At 48.9% G+C, this 19,005-nt stretch overlaps 2 protein-coding genes across 5 annotated transcripts in view; both read right to left on the minus strand.

The window, feature by feature from the left end:
* The window catches only part of LOC101943286 (immunoglobulin superfamily member 3-like), a 44,379-nt gene that overhangs the window by 14,595 nt on the left and 10,779 nt on the right, over positions 1 to 19,005 (minus strand). Inside the window, exon 1 of one of the 4 annotated variants that reach the window (XM_065566893.1) lies at positions 1,669 to 6,183. The exons of 1 other annotated variant lie outside the window; for it this stretch is intronic. In XM_065566893.1, coding sequence (XP_065422965.1) covers positions 1,669 to 1,729 — 61 coding nt within the window. In that variant the 5' untranslated portion in view covers positions 1,730 to 6,183. Of the gene's footprint in view, positions 1 to 1,668; positions 6,184 to 19,005 lie in introns of those variants that run through there. 2 more of the 4 variants (XM_065566894.1, XM_065566891.1) reach the window with 2 other exon arrangements.
* LOC122172816 (cell surface A33 antigen-like) lies at positions 8,054 to 18,664 on the minus strand. Its single transcript, XM_065566896.1, has 5 exons — positions 16,926 to 18,664; positions 13,189 to 13,512; positions 11,319 to 11,432; positions 10,803 to 10,849; positions 8,054 to 10,251 (listed from the first exon to the last, which is right to left on the minus strand). Exons 1-5 carry the CDS (start codon positions 17,194 to 17,196, stop codon positions 10,090 to 10,092), a joined length of 918 nt encoding a protein of 305 aa, XP_065422968.1. The 5' UTR covers positions 17,197 to 18,664; the 3' UTR covers positions 8,054 to 10,089.

Here is a 19,005-nt window from a genome sequence, read left to right on the forward strand (position 1 = left end):
GATGAAGGGCAAGAGGTGACCCTGGGGGTGAGGCCGGTAACTGAAAGAGGTGATGCTGCCAGAGCAGCTACAGCACCTCCTGGGTCCGCACTCAGAGGGGCTGTTTGGGGACGGCCTTGGGGAGCAGCGCACTGCAGAACCAGCCTCACAGCAAGCGCCGGAACTGGAGCCGGAGCCTGGGAAGTTTCTGCCGCTGTGTCTGCTGAGGGCCAGTGGAGCGGCGGCAGGGAGTTGCTGCTGGCCTGGCTGAGAGGAACGGTTAACGGACCAAGGGCAGTGAGGGCTGCACTGGAGGCTGGAGGGGTGGGTGGGTGTTCCCACTGGGCAGAGCGGGGTTCCCCTCCAGCTGGAGGGGCCGGGGTGGCTGTCCAGGCTGAAGGACAGGAGAGGCTGGGTGTGGTGGAAGATACCAGAGCAGGATGTGTGCTCTGTCACTAGACGAGACGGTGCGGGATTTTAAGGACTGTGTGCACTGGGGGTGATCAATGGACCATGTGTTGGGGTGTTTGTTACAGGTCAATGCCTGATGTCTGTGCTATAAACTGGTCTCAAGAAGGGGCGGTACTGAGGCCAAGGAGCCTGTCATGGAGACCTTAGGGCAGTGGGCCCCAAACTGTACAGGAACATTGGGGGTGGGGGCATGGTGGGCCCAAGGCCAGGCCCCATGGGGGTCAGGGAGGGAGCGCGCCTCACTCGCAGCCCCAGTGGTGGGTCCACTCTTAGCCTCATCCCCCAGCCGCAGCCCCGGCATCATCCCCCAACTCCTGCCCCCAACTCCCAGCCCTGCTCCTGGCCTCAGCTCTGGCCACAGCCATGGCTCCACTCCCAGCCGCAGCTCCGACCCCAGCCTCAGCTCTCAGCCCCGATTGCAGCTCCGCTCTCCGCTCCCAGCTGCGGCTCCCAACCACAGTTCCCAGAGAGGGTGCAGACACGTTCCATTACGGGTAAGGGGGGGTGTGACAGAAAAAGTTTGGGGACCCGCCTCAGGGAGCTGGCAGGGGAAGTGGGATGGGAACGCTGGAGTTAGCTGCAAAAGGGGGCTGGGCAAGGTGGAATCGGTCACAATGGGGCTACTCAGCACGAGCAGGGGTGGCAGAATCTTTAACAGCTTTGCTGACACAGCGGCCAACATTTCCACTGATTTGTTCCCACAGACGTCAGTGGAGTTCTGCCAGCCGTGAATTCAGATCAGTCCATTGTTTTTAATCTATGGCCAGGTCTGTGCTAGAAAAGCTTTGCTACTCTAACTACACCGGCAAACCCTCCTAGAGGAGACACAGCTCATAGCAGGGGGGAAAGTGCTCTTGCTAGTACAGCTTCCACCAGCTCCTTCAGCAAAATAAGCTACACTGCCCACAGCACTTTCTGGCTGGTAGAGCATCTACACTGGGCCTTTTGCTGATACTGAACGTCTTCATAAAAATCACACCTCTCAGTGACAGTGCTGTACGGGCAGGAGTTTCTAGTGTAGACCTGGCATAACAAGTAAATGCTGTAAATTGATTTTCAATGATGATGCTCAGATCAAAATCCATAACACAGTCGTTACCTCTCTATGACCTTTAATTCCACAGAAAGATTTGTTACAATCTTTGTAACAAGATTTGTTCATCCCTCCTTCCCCCGAAACACTCGCTTCTCTGAAAGAGCCAAACCCCACAAACTCACCCAGCCACGGAGACAGGAGAAGCGCCCAAAGCAGAGAGAGCCTTTCCAGTTGGGTTCTCATGTTCCTTCAAGAACCTTTCCCTGGCAGCGCTGTCAGGGGCCCTAATTGAGGAGGTGTCAGATCTGCTGCTAAAACAGCCGGTGCTCTTAGTTCTTGCAGCTCATTGGCTGAGGTAACCCCAGAGCCGTTGCTGCACTCTCTCTCCCCGGCCCCTTTCTGCGCTGTCCCTTACGAACTCTCCTCTGCTCGATGGTATTTTTATCTGCTGATTCTTTGTTCCATGCGTGAGTTTCCTGCCAGTATCCCCTGCCAACTTCCTTATTCTGTCACACTGAATGTTCTCAGATCACACAGTGAATTTAAAAATATTGCTGTTGAATTAATTTTTAAAACTTCCTCTCTTCTCTATCAAACTCTACACTAACCCGGCCTTCTCCGAGTTTGAAAGTATCCGACCAGCAATGTCCATGGCCCAGAATCTCCCTCTGCAAGGTCTGAGACATTTCTATTCCAGTTGTATCCTCTCAGAGGGGGCGTGATCAGTGTGTCGTCGGAGTACACCATCCTCCCCGACTTTGTGCCCCCCTGACCGGGCGAAGGGAGGGGGCGGGTTTAGAAGAGTTCCCGTTGAGGGTGGGACCGTTGTAGAAAATGTACAGTTGTTTGTCCAATAGCTGTTTTCATTGTCCCTTCAGTTTCAGTGCTTCTCTTCTCCCCCCTGACTCCAATCTTACTACAAAGAGGAGCTGCACAGAACAGGGGTGGAGTTTGGGGCTTAGGTCCAGGGAGGGGAAGTGGACACTAGTTATCGAGAAAAAGTTAGTCCCAGCAGTCTTCTCTCCCTTGAAAGATGACAACATTCTCCTCTCCCTGTCCCTGGGGTCTGGCTTCTCCCCGCACTGAGCCATGCTGCGCAAGGTCGGAAATGAGGGTGCGTAAGGAAGCCGGTCTGGCAGCTGGATAAACACAGTGTGATGTCCCTTTGCTATGGAGAGCTGAGGGGCTTGTGGTGCTGCTCTGAATCGCCAGGGAACCAAATAAAGGGGCCGAGTCTCTTTCTTTCCCTGGACTTTTCCCTGTTGTTAGGCAGGCACAGAGGCAGGATTCTCTGGTGATGCCGGGGCAGGGTGGGGCAGAGGAGGGTCATAGTTCACATTTTCCTTTGCACGACAACTCCATGTGCTTGATGACAATATAGTCAATCTCCAGTCAAATTGCCTCCCAGGCCTGTAAGTACATTTCAACATATTTGTAGTGTAGCAGAAACTGAAGCTGGGTCTTGATGGTCAAGGGCAGAACATATCTGCTTAGTCCACCTTCACAGCCGATCAAACCCCTCCATTCAGTGACAGGTAGAGGGGTGACCATTTGCAGAAACATCTCTCTGGCATAGAGTGCCGGATCTCCTCCACAGGACTGGAAAGCCATGTCCCTGTTCCATGCTGGTACCTTGACAACCTCTATTTTCTCCAAATGTTGACCGGCCTTTAAAGAAGAAATTGTAAGCTGGTAGCGTTGCCCCTGGAATGTATTGCCACTCCCTGGGCTCCTGAGAGTCTATGAAAATTCTAAATGTTTAAAACCCTTAGTACATGTATCTTAGTATCAGTAGCCTCTGCTCCTTCCTCATGGGCTGCAAAAGCTGTCTGGGATCCAAGGATGGTCTAACAGTCACATTCCTGGAATGCTGAAAAGTATCAATATTGTGGCCTCCTTCAGCAAATTATGATAAGGGGGAAGATTTCTTGTTTTTTTCCACAGGGAAAAAAACATATAATGCTACCCTTGTCTTTGAAATGGCAGGACCTTCGGCTCCCGGGAGGGAAACCATTCTGCTAGAAGGGCCGGAGCGGCACCCAGAGACAGCAGAGGCAGACAGAGCAGGACTCTGTAGCACTCTGTGGTTATTGCCATGGACAGAAGGAATCAGGAGCAGTGATGGTGTCCCTTGAATAGATATGTTGACAGAGTTGGCACCGGGGTTGGTAGCAGGATTTGGTTCTTGGGTTGGTGTTTTTGTTGTGTGGTGTATAGTTGCTGGTGAGTATTTGCTTCAGGTTAGGGGGCTGTCTGTAGGTGAGGACTGGCCTGTCTCCCAAGTGTCTCCCAAAGTCTGTGAGAGTGAGGGATCGTCCTTCAGGATAGGTTGTACATCCTTGATGATGTACTGGAGAGGTTATAGTTGGGGGCTATTGGTGTCAGCTATTGGCATTCGGTTACTTTCTTTGTTGGGCCTGTCCTGTAGTAGGTGACTTCTTGGAACCCTTCTGGCTCTGACAATCTGTTTCTTCACTTCACCAGGTGGGTATTGTAGTTGTAAGAATGCTTGATAGAGATTCTGTAGGTGTTTGTCTCTGTCTGAGGGATCGGAGCAAATGCAGTTGTATCTTAGAGCTTGGCTGTAGACAATGGATCGTGTGTTGTGGTCTGGAGGAAAGCTGGAGGCATGTAGGTAAGTATAGCAGTCAGTAGGTTTCTGATATAGGGTGGTGTTTATGTGACCATTGCTTATTAGCACTCTAGTGTCTAGGAAGTGGATCTCTTGTGTAGACTGGTCCAGGCTGAGGTTGATGGTAGGGTGGAAATCGTTGAAATCTTGGTTGAATTCCTCAAGGGCCTCCTTCCCATGGGTCCAGATGATGAAGATGTCATCAATGTAGCACAAGTAGAGTAGGGGCGTAAGGGGATGAGAGCTGAGGAAGCGTTGTTCTAAGTCAGCCATAAAAATGTTGGCATACTGTGGGGCCATGCGGGTACCCATAGCAGTCCCGCTGACTTGAAGGTATAAATTGTCCCCAAATCTGAAATAGTTGTGGGTGAGGACAAAGTCACAAAGTTCAGCCAACAGATTTACCATGATGGTATCGGGGATGCTATTCCTGATGGCTTGTAGTCCATCTTTGTGAGGAATGTTAGCGTAGAGAGCTTCTACATCCATAGTGGCCAGGATGGTGTTTTCTGGAAGATCACCAATGGATTGTAGTTTCCTCAGGAAGTCAGTGGTGTCTCGAACATAGCTGGGAGTGCTGTTATAGGGAAGAGGGCATTCCCTAATGGAGAGACTGATAGAACGGGTGGCCAAACAAGTTTGAGGTCCATCTGCTAACTCGCTGCTCCTGACCGGGAGGGATCTGCAGGACTCCCAGGACCACACCCTCCACTGGCACCCAAAACCTTACACATTCCACTTAGTCCTTTTATTAAATGTTATCATTTCCTTGACCTGTGTGAGGTCCCTCCTTCCTAGCCATGATGAACATAAGATGTTTTCAGGCTCAGGATTGGGGCCCAGAATTCACAGCACAGGAATTGAAATGGTGTAACTAGTTTGACATGTGTCTTGTGAAAATTATTGTTTTCCTTACAGCCCCGGCTTCTGGAGTCAAGACGATCGGTGTTGAGTTCAGCCTTCATTCTTAAAGAAAAATAAGTTTCTGGCCCTCATGTGACCCCAGTGCACCCTAAAGACTCAAAAAGCAGAAGGGAAATAAAAACAACAGAAAATTTACTAACTTTTACATAATCACATTGTTTTAAAGCCAATCTCATGACTTTTGGTGAGCAGGACTCATGATTGTTGAATATTTGGGGTTGGCAATACTGTATCTTACTGCAAATGCTTTTCTGTCTGTCCCACACCCACTTCCCCTCCCCACATGGGTTAGGAAATATCCAAAGTCCCAAGGATGGGGAAAGTGCAGCTAGTGTGATGTGCTTACAGAACCCACCGCTACCTCCACATGTAGCGGAACTCCCAACACAGACAATGGGTAGAGAAACGTCTTTGCGGCTTGGTTGATGTGCAAAAAAACGAAATGCAATTCAAGCACCAATACAGTCAGCTGCCATCACCCTGTGATTAAAAGTCGCTTCCTAGCCCCCATTTCCCAACCTTAACCGGTTTCAGACTTAGTAGTGATTAGTGCTCCATAATAGCCACTAAGCGCAGTTAGCACTGCCGACAAAGAACAGTTAAAAAAAATGGGTGCCTGTCCCCACCCTGCTCTTCCCCAAAGCAAATGTAGCTAAGGTGGTTAAGTGTGACTGAGCACTGCTGATAAGAGGTGTGTGGACAGATAAGAAAACAGAATCGCACAATGATTGTATTACAACTCAGCCACCATCCTCCTCAGCCTAAAAAGGTGTTAACCCAGTGGAGTTGCCCTGTTAAAATTCTTTAATGTGTGAATTGTCACAGGAATGAACACCCTCCCGAAACTCTTTAGCCCCCAGGGAAGTGCCAATGTTCCCTTGGGAGCTCCTCCAGCAGCTGGACAAGGTGTGATGGTGTCCCCTGGCACAAGCAGATGTCATCCTTTGCCTCCCTGCTGTGTCAAGATGCATCCAGATATGGCATCCCTGATTTCCCAGTGGTGTGAGGTGAGTGTCCTCCTCTTTTTCCCCAGCCAGGGGCAGCCTACCTGCACCCCAAACACCTCATCCCCGGCCCTGCCACATCCCAGACCCTGCACCCCCAGCCAGAGCTCTCACCCCCGCACACACACCCCAACCCTCTGCTCCAGCCCTGACCCCCTCCTGCACCATGAACCCCTCATCCCCAGCCCCACCCCGCAGCCCTCACCCGCGCACCTCTGCCCTAGCCCTAAGCCCCTCCCACACCCCAAAACCCTCATCCCCACTACCACCCCAGAGGCCTCATATTTTTACATTATTTAAAAATATATATATCGGCTTACAAAGCAGGTGTCGGGGGGGTTGGACTTGATCCCGTTCGGGGCATCACCAAAAATTATACAAACCTGTCACCCCTGGTGCCAACTTGCCCTAGGCATTTTCAAAACATGGTCCTGGGGGGTGGATCCTGCTGAAGTCCCCTATGAGGCCTGTATCCTCATCCTCCTACTCCCAATAGATTACTGCTTGAACGAAGCCTTTAGGGAAAATCACAAACATTTCTTCTTTTTACTTCTACTGTATCTGCTGATCAGAAAATTAACCCAATAGGTTTTTTTAATGTTTATTTGCACACAGGAAATATTAGCAATTCAGCACTCAGAGCCCCTTGACGTCTGTTCTCTAACAAAGAAAAGTGCAATTGAACAAATAACGTCAATGAAGTTTCATAAACTTGCTGGATAAGGAACAAAATGGCTCCACGGGCACAGCCTAAGCTCTGTCGGTAAGAGAGAGAATGCGAATAGCCAACCAGCCTTAATTCCAGCGGTAATATCACTGCGACCGTGTCACTCCAAAGCAGAACCTGTGCCAGCCGGGCAAAGCCTGCTCTCAAGCAGTCAGGCCCAGATCCTCAAAGGTTGTAGGTGCCTAACTCCCATTGATTGTGCTGGGCATTAGGTGCCTAAATACTTTTGAGGATCTGTGCTTAATGCCCTCCTGGTGCAGGGCGCTGCACGTGTAATGGGACAGGAGAACTTGAGCCTGCCTTCCTGCAAGAGCCGCTCTGCAGCTGCCGAGTTCTTCCTACCCAGCTGCAGCAGCAAGTTGTACACTTAGCTCCGTGCTCCCCTTTCACCCGAGTGCTACACAAACACGATGTCTCTGCCCACATGTGTATGCAGGGGTGTTGTAGCCAGTGCCGGCTCCAGGCACCAGCTTAACAAGCAGGTGTTTGGGGCAGCCAAAGGAGAGGGGCGGCACCTGCAATTCGGGGCGGCAGGTCCCTCACTCCCTCTAGGAGCGAAGGACCTGCCGCTGAACTGCCGCTGCCGATCGCGGCTTTTTTTTTTTTTTTTTTTTGCTTCGGGCGGCAGAAATGCTGGCCGGCCCTGGTTGTAGTCACATGGGTCCCAGAATATCAGACACAAGGCTGGTGAGGTCATATAGAGGAAGAGGAAAGTGATCAGGAACAGTCAGCATGGATTCACCAAAGGCAAGTCATCCCTGACTAAGCTAATTGCCTTCTATGATGAGATAGCCTAAAAAGGTGTTAACCCAGTGGAGTTGCCCTGTTAAAATTCTTTAATGTGTGAATTGTCACAGGAATGAACACCCTCCCGAAACTCTTTAGCCCCCAGGGAAGTGCCAATGTTCCCTTGGGAGCTCCTCCAGCAGCTGGACAGGGTGTGACGGTGTCCCCTGGCACAAGCAGATGTCATCCTTGGCCTCCCTGCTGTGTCAAGATGCATCCAGATATGGCATCCCTGATTTCCCAGTGGTGTGAGGTGAGTGTCCTCCTCTTTTTCCCCAGCCAGGGGCAGCCTGCCTGCACCCCAAACTCCTCATCCCCGGCCCTGCCCCATCCCACACCCCGCACCCCCAGCCAGAGCTCTCACCCCCCCACACACCCCAATCCTCTGCCCCAGCCCTGAGCCCCCTCCTGCACCATGAACCCCCCAGCCCCACCCCGCACCCCTCACCCGCACAACTCTGCCCTAGCCCCTCCCACACCCCAAACCGCTCATCCCCAGTACCACCCCAGAGGCCTCACATTTTTACATTATTTTAAAAAATATATATTGGCTTACAAAGCAAGTGTCGGGGGGGTGGGACTTGATCCCGTTCGGGGCACCACCAAAAATTATACAAACCTGTTACCCCTGGTGCCAACTTGCCCTAGGCATTTTCAAAACATGGTCCTGCGGGGTGGATCCTGCTGAAGTCCCCTATGAGGCCTGTATCCTCATCCTCCTACTCCCAATAGATTACTGCTTGAAAGAAGCCTTTAGGGGAAATCACAAACATTTCTTCTTTTTACTTCTTCTACTGTATCTGCTGATCAGAAAATTAACCCAATAGGTTTTTTTTAATGTTTATTTGCACACAGGAAATATTAGCAATTTAGCACTCAGAGCCTGTTGACGTCTGTTCTCTAACAAAGAAAAGTGCAATGGAACAAATGTCAATGAAGTTTCATAAACTTGCTGGATAAGGAACAAAATGGGTCCACGGGCACAGCCTAAGCTATGTCGGTAAGAGAGAGAATGTGAATAGCCAACCAGCCTTAATTACAGCGGTAATATCACTGCAACCGTGTCACTCCAAAGCAGAACCTGTGCCAGCCGGGCAAAGCCTGCTCTCAAGCATTCAGGCCCAGATCCTCAAAGGTTGTAGGTGTCTAACTCCCATCGATTGCTCTGGGCATTAGGTGCCTAAATCCCTTTGAGGATCTGTGCTTAATGCCCTCCCGGTGCAGGGCGCTGCACGTGTAACGGGACAGGAGAACTTGAGCCTGCCTTCCTGGAAGAGCCGCTCTGCAGCTGCCGAGTTCTTCCTACCCAGCTGCAGCAGCAAGTTGTACACTTAGCTCCGTGCTCCCCTTTTACCCGAGTGCTACACAAACACGATGTCTCTGCCTACATGTGTATGCAGGGGTGTTGTAGCCATGTGGGTCCCAGGATATCAGAGACAAGGCAGGTGAGGTCATATAGAGGAAGAGGAAAGTGATCAGGAACAGTCAGCATGGATTCACCAAAGGCAAGTCATCCCTGACTAAGCTAATTGCCTTCTATGATGAGATAACTGGCTCTGTGGATGAGGGGAAAGCAGTGGATGTGTTATTTCTTGACTTTAGCAAAGCTCTTGATACGGTCTCCCACAGTATTCTTGCCAGCAAGTTAAAGAAGTATGGGCTGGATGAATGGAAGTATTTGGTGTGGTAAGAAGTAGATGCAGTACTGTATAGTAATGTCCTAAACCACTAGCAGTAATTCTGCTGTAAGATGTAGTGTTTAGGGCAACCGCTGTGTATTTTGTACACAGCTTAGTCATTCAGTGTGGTGTCTCTCAACCCCCAACTGTCATAAGGGGGGACTAGACAACAGGGGATAGATCACTTGAAATTGCCCTGTACTGTTCATTCCCTCTGAAGTATCTGGCACTGGTCAAAGACAGGATACTGGGCGAGATGAACCATTGATCTGACCCAGCCTGGCCATTCTTATCGATATTGTAAGGCACATGTACAGTCTTGGTGTAAATGGTTGAAAACCTTAATGACTTCAGCCAGGCTCATTATCTCCATACTGATTTATACCTGCCTCTGGAAATTTCCATTACTTGCATCTGAAGAAGTGAGGTTCTTACCCACGAAAGCTTATGTTCCCAATACTTCTGTTAGTCTTAAAGGTGCCACAGGACCCTCTGATGACTGGTGAGTTTGTTAAATGAATTTCTGGTCTCGACTCAGTTCCTATTGAAACACTGTCCACTGCACAACCCGTTTCCTGGCTGCAATCACAGCACATAGGCCAAGAGTATATGGGTTAGCAGAACTCTCCGTTTACCCACAGAATTGGTCTCTCCAGATCACAGTTGAGGCATGTTGGTGGAGCAGGAAATGAGGGAATCTTGCACTGCTACCTGCTCTGTTCATAACTAGAGGACTTTGATCTTCAAGGACATCTTTTACTAAGAGCTAATTCATTTTTTCATGGAGATTTGCATTTCATGGACATGTGAAATGCTGGTCACTCCTCTGTTAATTCCCACTGGCTCTTCCCCTAGCGATGACGAGGGTTGACTTTTGCGTAGATGTCATTGTCATCTCTCTGTTTTGGCCGTATCTTCACTTCCGTGTAAACAACCTCTTCCTCTGCTTTTTTGTCCCTTTTGTGGGAGTTCAAGTCAACGTAAGTCACCAGATCAGCTGGTGGAGGAGAAGACTGCAAAGCAAGAGGAAAATGAGTGAAGACTGCTTGTTCTTTTCATGCCCATATCATACTGTTATAATGCTAGACCATCTTCCATTGACACAGGCACTGTAAAAGAGTGTGCTGACTTTTTAGGAAGCTATATTCTGAAACACCTCTAAAGTTCCTGGAGCATATGCTGCATTCTCCAGTGTTTTGAGATTTCTGGAGCTGCATAAGATTCCCCCTGCCTTGAACTTCCCAGTCCCGCTGCCTAGAACCAATGCTGCATTCTCTATTATCACTGAAGATCCTGTGCAATCACTAATTTATGTCTCTTTATCTTTGCTCTAAGGCTAATTAATTCTTGATCCCCTCTGACTTTTAAATGTCGTACCACCCCGATCCTATTCCGGACTAGTGCTGCATTTTCTGTTACCCTGAAGTTCTTGGAGCTGCAGTCTGTAAAAGCAGAACCAATTTCTTTATTACCTTGTATTCCCGGAGTTGATGCTCAACACCCAGTTCCCCTATGCCCGAGAGAAAAATTAAATGAGGCTTTTACGATAAGCTCTCCAACTCACCGTCTCCATCTGATTCATCTCTGCCTCTGACCTGCTTTGAAGTGGTTCTGGAAAAAAAATGAAGTTGTGGCCAAGCTGGTTATTCTCTGATGACCTTTGGGTCACTTAACTGAAGGAGTTAGTTGTCAGTCTCGTTAGTTCATAGTGGAGCAGTATCTACAGCCCACACGTTCCCACCCTAGCAATTGCCAATAATTGGTGGCTTTGTTGGCAATCCAGCCAAAGGTGGAATAGACGTGGAGACTGAATCCACCTTTCACACCTTGAGGTGCTTCCTCAGGTCAGGGAAGAGACATAGAATAGTCCTACCATTGCCCAGGCGGCATCTGTGCTTAGGTATGAGACTTCACTAACTAGGGCTGCCAGTTCACCACCGCTGCTGTACGTTCACTGACAAAAATTCCCCAATTTACTCTTTATTCAGCTAAAGGAAGGACACAAAAAAGAATCTATCGGCATTGTATGAGCTCCCCTCATGCAGAAATTGCTTACATTTATTGTCCAAGTAAACCTTACCTTTGGAGCTCTGTCTCCATCTCCACAAAAGGATACCAAGCACCAGCAAGAAGAGAAGTGTCCCAGCCACAGCCCCAGACACAATGTAAGAGCTCATTGGCCTTTGGTCAAGTGCTGTTGAAAGAAATGTTAATTCGCCACTGTCCTTCTAGACAGGGGCTACAGAGGCAGGGGAAGTTGAGTTATTACACTCCCATCACCACTAGTTCTAGGGAAAGACAACATAGGTTGGGTCAGGCATTACCACCTCTAGAGGAGTCCTGCTGGATAGGGGCAGGGGACGATGCTGTGAGCTAGGTCACTAGACCACCACCACCACCACCCAAGGGGTCCCGCAGCAGAACAGCCGAAGGAGAAAAGACAAACTGGGTTGCTGCTAGACCACTACTTGAAGTATAACCAACACCAACCTGCTGGATTCATTTGTCAGAAGATGGTATTTGCAATGGGCTAATCAGTTAGGATCAAATAAGGAGTAGCTTACCCCCTCACCCAGAATCAAACTGGAACCTGTGCTAAGGTTCAAAAAGATTTCCCTCATTTAAAAAAAAGACAGTATTCTACAGTTATGGTCCAAAACACTGCAGCTAACAATAGTGGTGCTGCCGTGAGTGGGTTTTTATGGCTGTCCTCTAGACACGTCTTGTTTTTGTTCAAGACTGAAAGCAGAATCAGCAATATACCAAGAGGCATTTCCTTCCTGCTCAAAATGGGGAAGTCCTGGAAATCTTCTTACGCGAGAGCCTGTCATGGTGAAACTGACTGTTCAATACGGGCGAGAAGAGCTTCTGAACCTGGAGGTGCTTCTCCGAACCTCCGAACCCTTTGTGATTCACCCATCATCCAGTGGCTTCGAGAATTCTGGTGGGCAGCAACGCTGTGCTGCTGTGCGAGGGACATCGGTGTGTGTGTGTGGGGGGGGAGGTTGCAAGTACTTGGATGACAGAGAAAAAAAAAGATGGGCAGGATCTGGAAAGCCACCGGGAATCACTGACTTCACACTGCAAATCTCTCCATAGCTTTGCCTTCTCCTTCTGTTTGCCAGCAACTCCTGTCCCATCAATATCACCCCATGCAAAGTATTGGCATTAGCTCTTCCTTTCCTAGTCCTTATTCTTCCCTAGGAAATACAGTGAAGATCTGAGAGGACAATGCTGCTATTTACCATGGATGGTCACTCTGGTTCCATTTCCACCACCATTTTTACCAAAGTCACAGTGTTGACTGGGAATATATTAAAATAAATGTCTCCCCCTCCAGTATTTTGTGTCCTTTTCCCAGCCTGGCCATTTAACATTCCCTGCTTATCAGAGGTTAACGTGATGCTTTCACTTAGTTCCATTCATAGCTTTATGATGCCTGGCAACACCAGCAAACCAGCCCCCCACCCTGAATGTTCAGCCTGGAGAAGTTGCCTCCTGCAATATGGATTCTTATGGGAACCAGATCTTACATAAGAAGCAGCCCCAGTTTCACCCATCCACAAATCAGACATGAATTCATGTCTAACTACCCTGTTATCTCTCACAATTTCCAGATTCCAGGCACGCAGGCAGGCTTGGACCGTACCAAAGGGTGTGCATGCAACATGGGCAAGCGTACATTCAGAGACTAATTTGAGGCCATGTGAAACATTTGGCTGTAAAGGACCTAAAATGGAAACATTGTTCCCCCTTAATACTGTCCTACCGTCCTGCAGGGCTCTATCTTGCAAGGATTTTAGTGCTTGTGGTCAGGCGTAGAGCACCCTCAGCTCCCATTGAAGGTGGAACTGAAGACACTCAACACCTTCCAGGAGACTTGTGTTCTTGTTCTCACTTGCTCGTCTCCATTTCCCCAAGAAGATCAGGTAGAAAAATCCAGCACTTACTCTTGATGGTCACTTGGGTTCCTGTTCCATTCCCAGAGAGGTTCCTTGCTGTGATCCCCACCTCACACACATAGGTTCCTGTATCAGATGAATTCACATTCTTCAAAGTGAGAGAGGCAAAACCATTGTCCAAATGCAGGGTTGTGATCACATCGCTGTCATTCACCAGCTCTTTCTTTAGTCCCTCAGTCCCATAGTTATACCATCGCACATACATGGTGCTGTGGTTATTGACTGTCTTGAATGTACAATTCATGGTAAGTTCTGAGCCTTCTAAATCACTGACACTGGTTGGGGTTTGATTCACCATGAGGTGGGTAATTTCTGCAGAAAGAGAAACACAGATGATGGCACCTTCATTGAGAAACAGTTCAATGTGCCAGCAAACAAGAGCAGATGTATAAAACGAATCTCGCCAGTCCTGCCGTTTAGTTTCCCCTGATTGTTAAGAGTTTAAATGGATGTTCTTTTATTAGGCCCCATGTAGAGCTGTATCGTGCATGTCAAGACTTTTCTGCTCTGTTTAGTGAGCAGATAACCCCAGAAGCTTCAGTCTAGACAAACCCCCTCCAACAATATGACTTCTTACCCGAACCTTGTGTACGCCTGACATGCCTGCCAAATTCCTTACATTCAAACCCTTCTTGAGACCTATTTCCCTCCACCAGCCCAATGCAGGGCAAGAGAGAGGGTGGCCAATTCTCCTTGGTTACAGAAAAATGGGATTCCCTGAAGGACGTGCAATGGGCAGTTCTGAGAAGTGATGCACTTCTGCTGGCAATGGCAGGGGAGTGAGGATAAGGGTGCAACCATTATTCTGGGCAGGGCTGTGCTTACAGGATAGCAAGAGACTGTCAGCAAGTCTTTAGCAATGGTTTTACTGGTGGAAACATCAGCAGCTCCAGAGCTAGGCGGCAGCTGAGCAGAGGTTTTGAGGATCTCCATGGCCCCCAGAAGTTGGATTTAAGGGCCTAAAGCCCTGTGTGGATTTAGTCCTTTAATCTCTGTGTGTCTCACTTCCCAATCTTCTGATAGGACGTCTGCCCGTTCTCCCCCTTTTGTCTGTCTTTTCTATTTAGAGTGTAAATTCTTTGGCTCAGGGGCTCTCGCACTATGTCCATGTACAGTAGAGCTAATTGCAAATGCTCCGGCAAAACTTACCTTAGACTGAAAATGCCAATGCGCTGAAGAGAACTGATTCACCAAATCTACTTCAGATTTGACTCCATATTCATGGATTTCCACCCCAACTTCAACAACCACTACCCACCCAGCCAGACATTAAACTCTCTGTGGAACACTCCCACACTAGCATCAACTTCCTGGACACCACCATCAGTTTCAACAATGGAACCCTACAGACAACCCTAGACAAGAAACCCACAGATCACCACACCTCACGTCATAAACCCAGTAACCACCCCAAACAACCAAAATAATCTGTAATCCACAGCCCAGCACTCATATAGCACAGAATATGCTCCTAGGAGACAGTCTGGGATACACACCTTAACGCACTCAAAACTGCCTGCACCAAACAAGGACATCCTACTAGAGAAGTAGATTGCTTCATGGAATTGACTGTCCAAATACCCTGAGAGAACATGCTTGAATAAAGAAAGAAAACCTCCTCTGACTGCACACCAGTTGCTACCTACCACACTACACTGGAACCCCTACGGGCTATCATCAAACAACTATGACCAATACTCGATAGGGACCACATCCTGAAACAAGTCTTCCCTGAACCCCCACTTCTGACCTTCAAACAACCCCCCAGCCTCTCCAAGGGCATCATCAGAAGCAAGGTCCCCACAGACAAGGACACACCAACTCAAAGCAGCACCAGATCCTGCCAGAACAACAGATGCAAAATCTGCTACATATCTCCACTGCTACAATGATCAACACCCCCGACAACTCACCTTTCAAGAGCCACAGATCCTACACAGGCCTATCACAACGTGTGGGGTACCTCATCCAGTGCACTAAATGTCCCAATAACAATGATGTGGGTGAAATCAGAGAATCACTATGCTCTTGAATGAACTCACACAGGAAAATGATACAAGACAAAACCACCCTGTCTCCAGTGGGGAACACATCTCACAGGTCAGATACAGAGTGGTCCTCATCACTCCATCAGTTTCACACATACGGAATGGGAAGAGACTGCCTAGGAAGGAGTATGGCAGAAAGGGATCTAGCGGTTATAGTGGACCACAAGCTAAATATGAGTCAACAGTGTGATGCTGTTGCAAAAAAAGCAAACATGATTCTGGGATGCATTAAGAGGTGTGTTGTAATCAAGACACGAAAAGTCATTCTTCCGCTCTACTCTGCGCTGGTTAGGCCTCAGCTGGAGTATTATGTCCAGTTCTGGGCACCGCATTTCAAGAAAGATGTGGAGAAATTATAGAAGGTCCAGAGAAGAGCAACAAGAATGATTAGAGGTCTTGAGAACATGACCTATGAAGGAAGGCTGAAAGAATTGGGTTTGTTTAGTTTGGAAAAGAGAAGACTGAGAGGGAACATGATAGCAGTTTTCAGGTATCTAGAAGGGTGTCATAAGGATGAGGGAGAAAACTTGTTCACCTTAGCCTCTAAGGATAGAACAGGAAGCAATGGGCTTAAACTGCAGCAAGGGAGGTTTAGGTTGGACATTAGGAAAAAGTTCCTAACTGTCAGGGTGGTAAACCCCTGGAATAAATTGCCTAGGGAGGTTGTGGAATCTCCATCTCTGGAGATATTTAAGAGTAGGTTAGAGAAATGTCTATCAGGGATGGTCTAGACAGTATTTGGTCCTGCCCTGGGGGCAGGGGACTAGACTCGATGACCTCTCGAGGTCCCTTCCAGTCCTTGAATCTATGAATCATCCTCAAAGGAAGCCTGCACAACACTTTCAAACAACGAGCCTGGGAGCTTAAATTCATAACTCTGCTAGACACTAAAAATCATGGACTGAACAGACACTGGATTTATGGCTTATTACAACAATCTGTAACCCACTAACCCCCATTTTTGTCCTATGACTGCAGAAGTGTTAACGGGCCACCCTACCTTGAATGGTCCCTTGAAATAGGTGTTAACTGCTTATCTAAACCAGACGTTCTACCTTGTATTTCCCGGTGACACTCTGAGTAAGGGCCCGTCTATACTTAAAACACGGCATCGACCCAGCTGCACCACTGTCTACACAGGAGGTTCGGTCGGTGTAACTAACTACGTCCCTCAGGCATGTGGATTTTTCACACCCGGGAGCAACATAGTTATGGCAACATAGGTCTGTAGTGTAGACCAGACCTAAGTTTCCAAGAGCTGAAGAAGAGCTCTGTGTAAGCTTGAAAGCTTGTCTCTCTCTCACCGACAGAAGTTGGTTCAATAGAAGATTATTTCCTCACCCTCCTAGTCTCTCCAGTTGCGTGTAAGGCCTCACAGGTTTAGCCAATTAGAAACCTCCTCTCACGCCCCATCTCAAAACAGTTTTTGAATATCTGGAGCTTGACCCTGCATTCCTTGTGCAGACAAAACCCCCACAGAAATCAGTGGAATGCAGGGTCAGGACCATTGTACTTACCACAGAATGTCCCCCAGTTTTCCCCACAGCTCTGCCCTCTACACTTGGTGCTGCTCCACCTCCCCCAGCACCACCTGCCCCAGATCTCTGGAACCAGGCCAGTGTCCTGAGCTCCCCCAGAAGGGTTTTGTAGAACTGAGAAGGAAATGCTGGTACTTACCATCGATGGTCACTTGGGTTCCATTCCCAGGAGATGTCCCATCTTTGCACCCAACCCAGCATACATAGGTTCCAGAATCAGTGACATTGGCTTTCTTCACGGTGAGTGAAAGACATCTCTTTTCTGTATCTTCTGATAATCTGATTCGATCTGTTCCCCTGGACAACTTTTCTGTTACATAGTTTCTGGTTTTATACCATTCAGCAAACCACTTGGTTGAATTACTGCTTGTGTTGAATGTACACTCAATGGTGAACTCTGACCCTTCCATTGCACGGATAGAAGGGGGTGTCTGACTGGCACTGTTAGCCGGCCTGCCCCACTGGCTCCAGCCTGCCGTACGGGCTCCAGGGGGCCTCTCCCTAAGTGCCAGCGAGAGAGCACTGGGTGGCTCCTAGGGATCTAGAGAGAAACCCAGATGCAGGGAATTGGGTCTGCAGATCCCACGGTGGAGTGTCTGCTCCAGGGAGGCAAATCTCAACAACAATGGGCCAACCAGAGACTTGGGGGGAGGGTTCAAAGAAGGGAGCTAGAGATGGGAGACATGAGACAAAAGGAAGGTGTAGGGGGGAGAAGACTGAGGGAAAGAGAGAGAGTGTGTGCAAAGCAGGGGAGAGGGATAGAAAGATGTAGGGGTCTAAGGAAATGGGAAGTAAAATAGACAGAGAAAAAGGAAGTGAGGTGAGGTGAGGAAAAAATCTGAGAGGGAAGGAAAGGACAATTCACATTATTATTTATTCCCATTGCAGCTAGCGTCCTCAACCACCCGTAGAGCCCCACTGGCCAGGTTGGAAGCAGGAATCGGGCAGTGTGGGGCGCTGGCTGTTTGCAGCCAGTAAGAGCTGCCCAGGTGGGGGATCTGACTCCAGGGCCAGCAGAGTCCTTGGGGAGCAGTGACTGTGGGGCTGGGGCCCAGGATCCTGGACTGGAGCAGGTCAGTCTGGTCTGCTGAGGGGAGCCCTGAACCCTCCACCTGCCCTGGGCAGTGCGCCCTGGCGAGCGAGGACATGGCCAGGGGCTTGCTGTCAGGCCCCCCCGGTCCCTCTCTCAGGCTTATTTCTGTGCTGCTGCTGGAGCTGGGCGCCTGGCCAGCAGTCACTGCTCTCTCCACTCTGCCTTCAGAGCTGGGCAGCTGGAGAGCAGCACCTGCTATGGGTGTGGCTACAACCCCTGAAAGCCCACCCCAGTGCTGGTCCTACCTATGCATTAGACTATATTACCTCCCCCTAATTAGTATTATTTATTATTAAGCAGTACTGCTAACGAGCACAGCACTCTGCAGAACAACGAGCAGGACGATGTATTCCTATCTTACAGTGCTGATTAAATACTTTCTATTCGATCAGTAACTAGGCAGGATGTACACTAGCAATGTTACAGGGAAGCACTTCTTTAACCGGCAGGACTGGATAACTTGCACCCAAGAGTATTAAAAGAATTGGCTGAGGAGCTTGCTGAACTGTATTGTTTTTAATAAATCCTGGTACAATGGGGAAGTTCCAGAGGACATGGGGGGAAAGCTAATGTTGTGCCAGTATTTAAAACGGTAAATGGGTTGACTTGGAAAACTCTCAGCTGGTTAGTCTGACTTTAATCCCAGACAAACAAACTTGATATAATATTTTGGATGACGAATTTGGTTGATAAAGGTCCTGGAACTCTGGGACTGCTGTCCCACCTTGACTCTCCAGCCTGGGCCGTCTCTCTCACAGAGCTATGCCAGTGAGCAGCAGCAAACCCCTCCAGGGACTGTGATCACTTAGTCATCAGCATGTGGAGACCCACACCCAGCTAAACTACATGAAGGCTCCCCAAGCCTCTCACAGAATCACAGAACTGTAAGGCACCTCAGGAGGTCATCTAGTCCAGTCCCCTGCACTCATGGCAGGACTAAGTATTATCCAGACCATCCATAACAGGTGTTTGTCTAACATGCTCTTAAATCCCCAATGATGGAGATTCCACAACCTCCTTAGGCAATTTATTCCAGTGCTTAACCACTCACAGTTAGGAAGTTTTTCCTAATCTCCAACCTAAACTGCCCTTGCTGCAATTTAAGCCCATTGCTTCCTGTCCTATC

This window comes from Chrysemys picta, chromosome 14 (genome assembly GCF_011386835.1).
Source record: "Chrysemys picta bellii isolate R12L10 chromosome 14, ASM1138683v2, whole genome shotgun sequence".
Taxonomy (NCBI): Eukaryota; Metazoa; Chordata; order Testudines; family Emydidae; genus Chrysemys; species Chrysemys picta.

Bases quoted from the DNA above. Each gene is read 5' to 3' on its own strand.
- LOC122172816 (XM_065566896.1), bottom strand. From the start codon at position 17,196: ATGGAAGGGTCAGAGTTCACCATTGAGTGTACATTCAACACAAGCAGT. The intron at 10,850-11,318 runs GTAAGGTTTACT...TTTTTTTTCCAG, and splicing joins ATGGAGACAGAGCTCCAAAG to AACCACTTCAAAGCAGGTCA. The intron at 10,252-10,802 runs GTGAGTTGGAGA...CTTGCTTTGCAG, and splicing joins AGATGAATCAGATGGAGACG to TCTTCTCCTCCACCAGCTGA.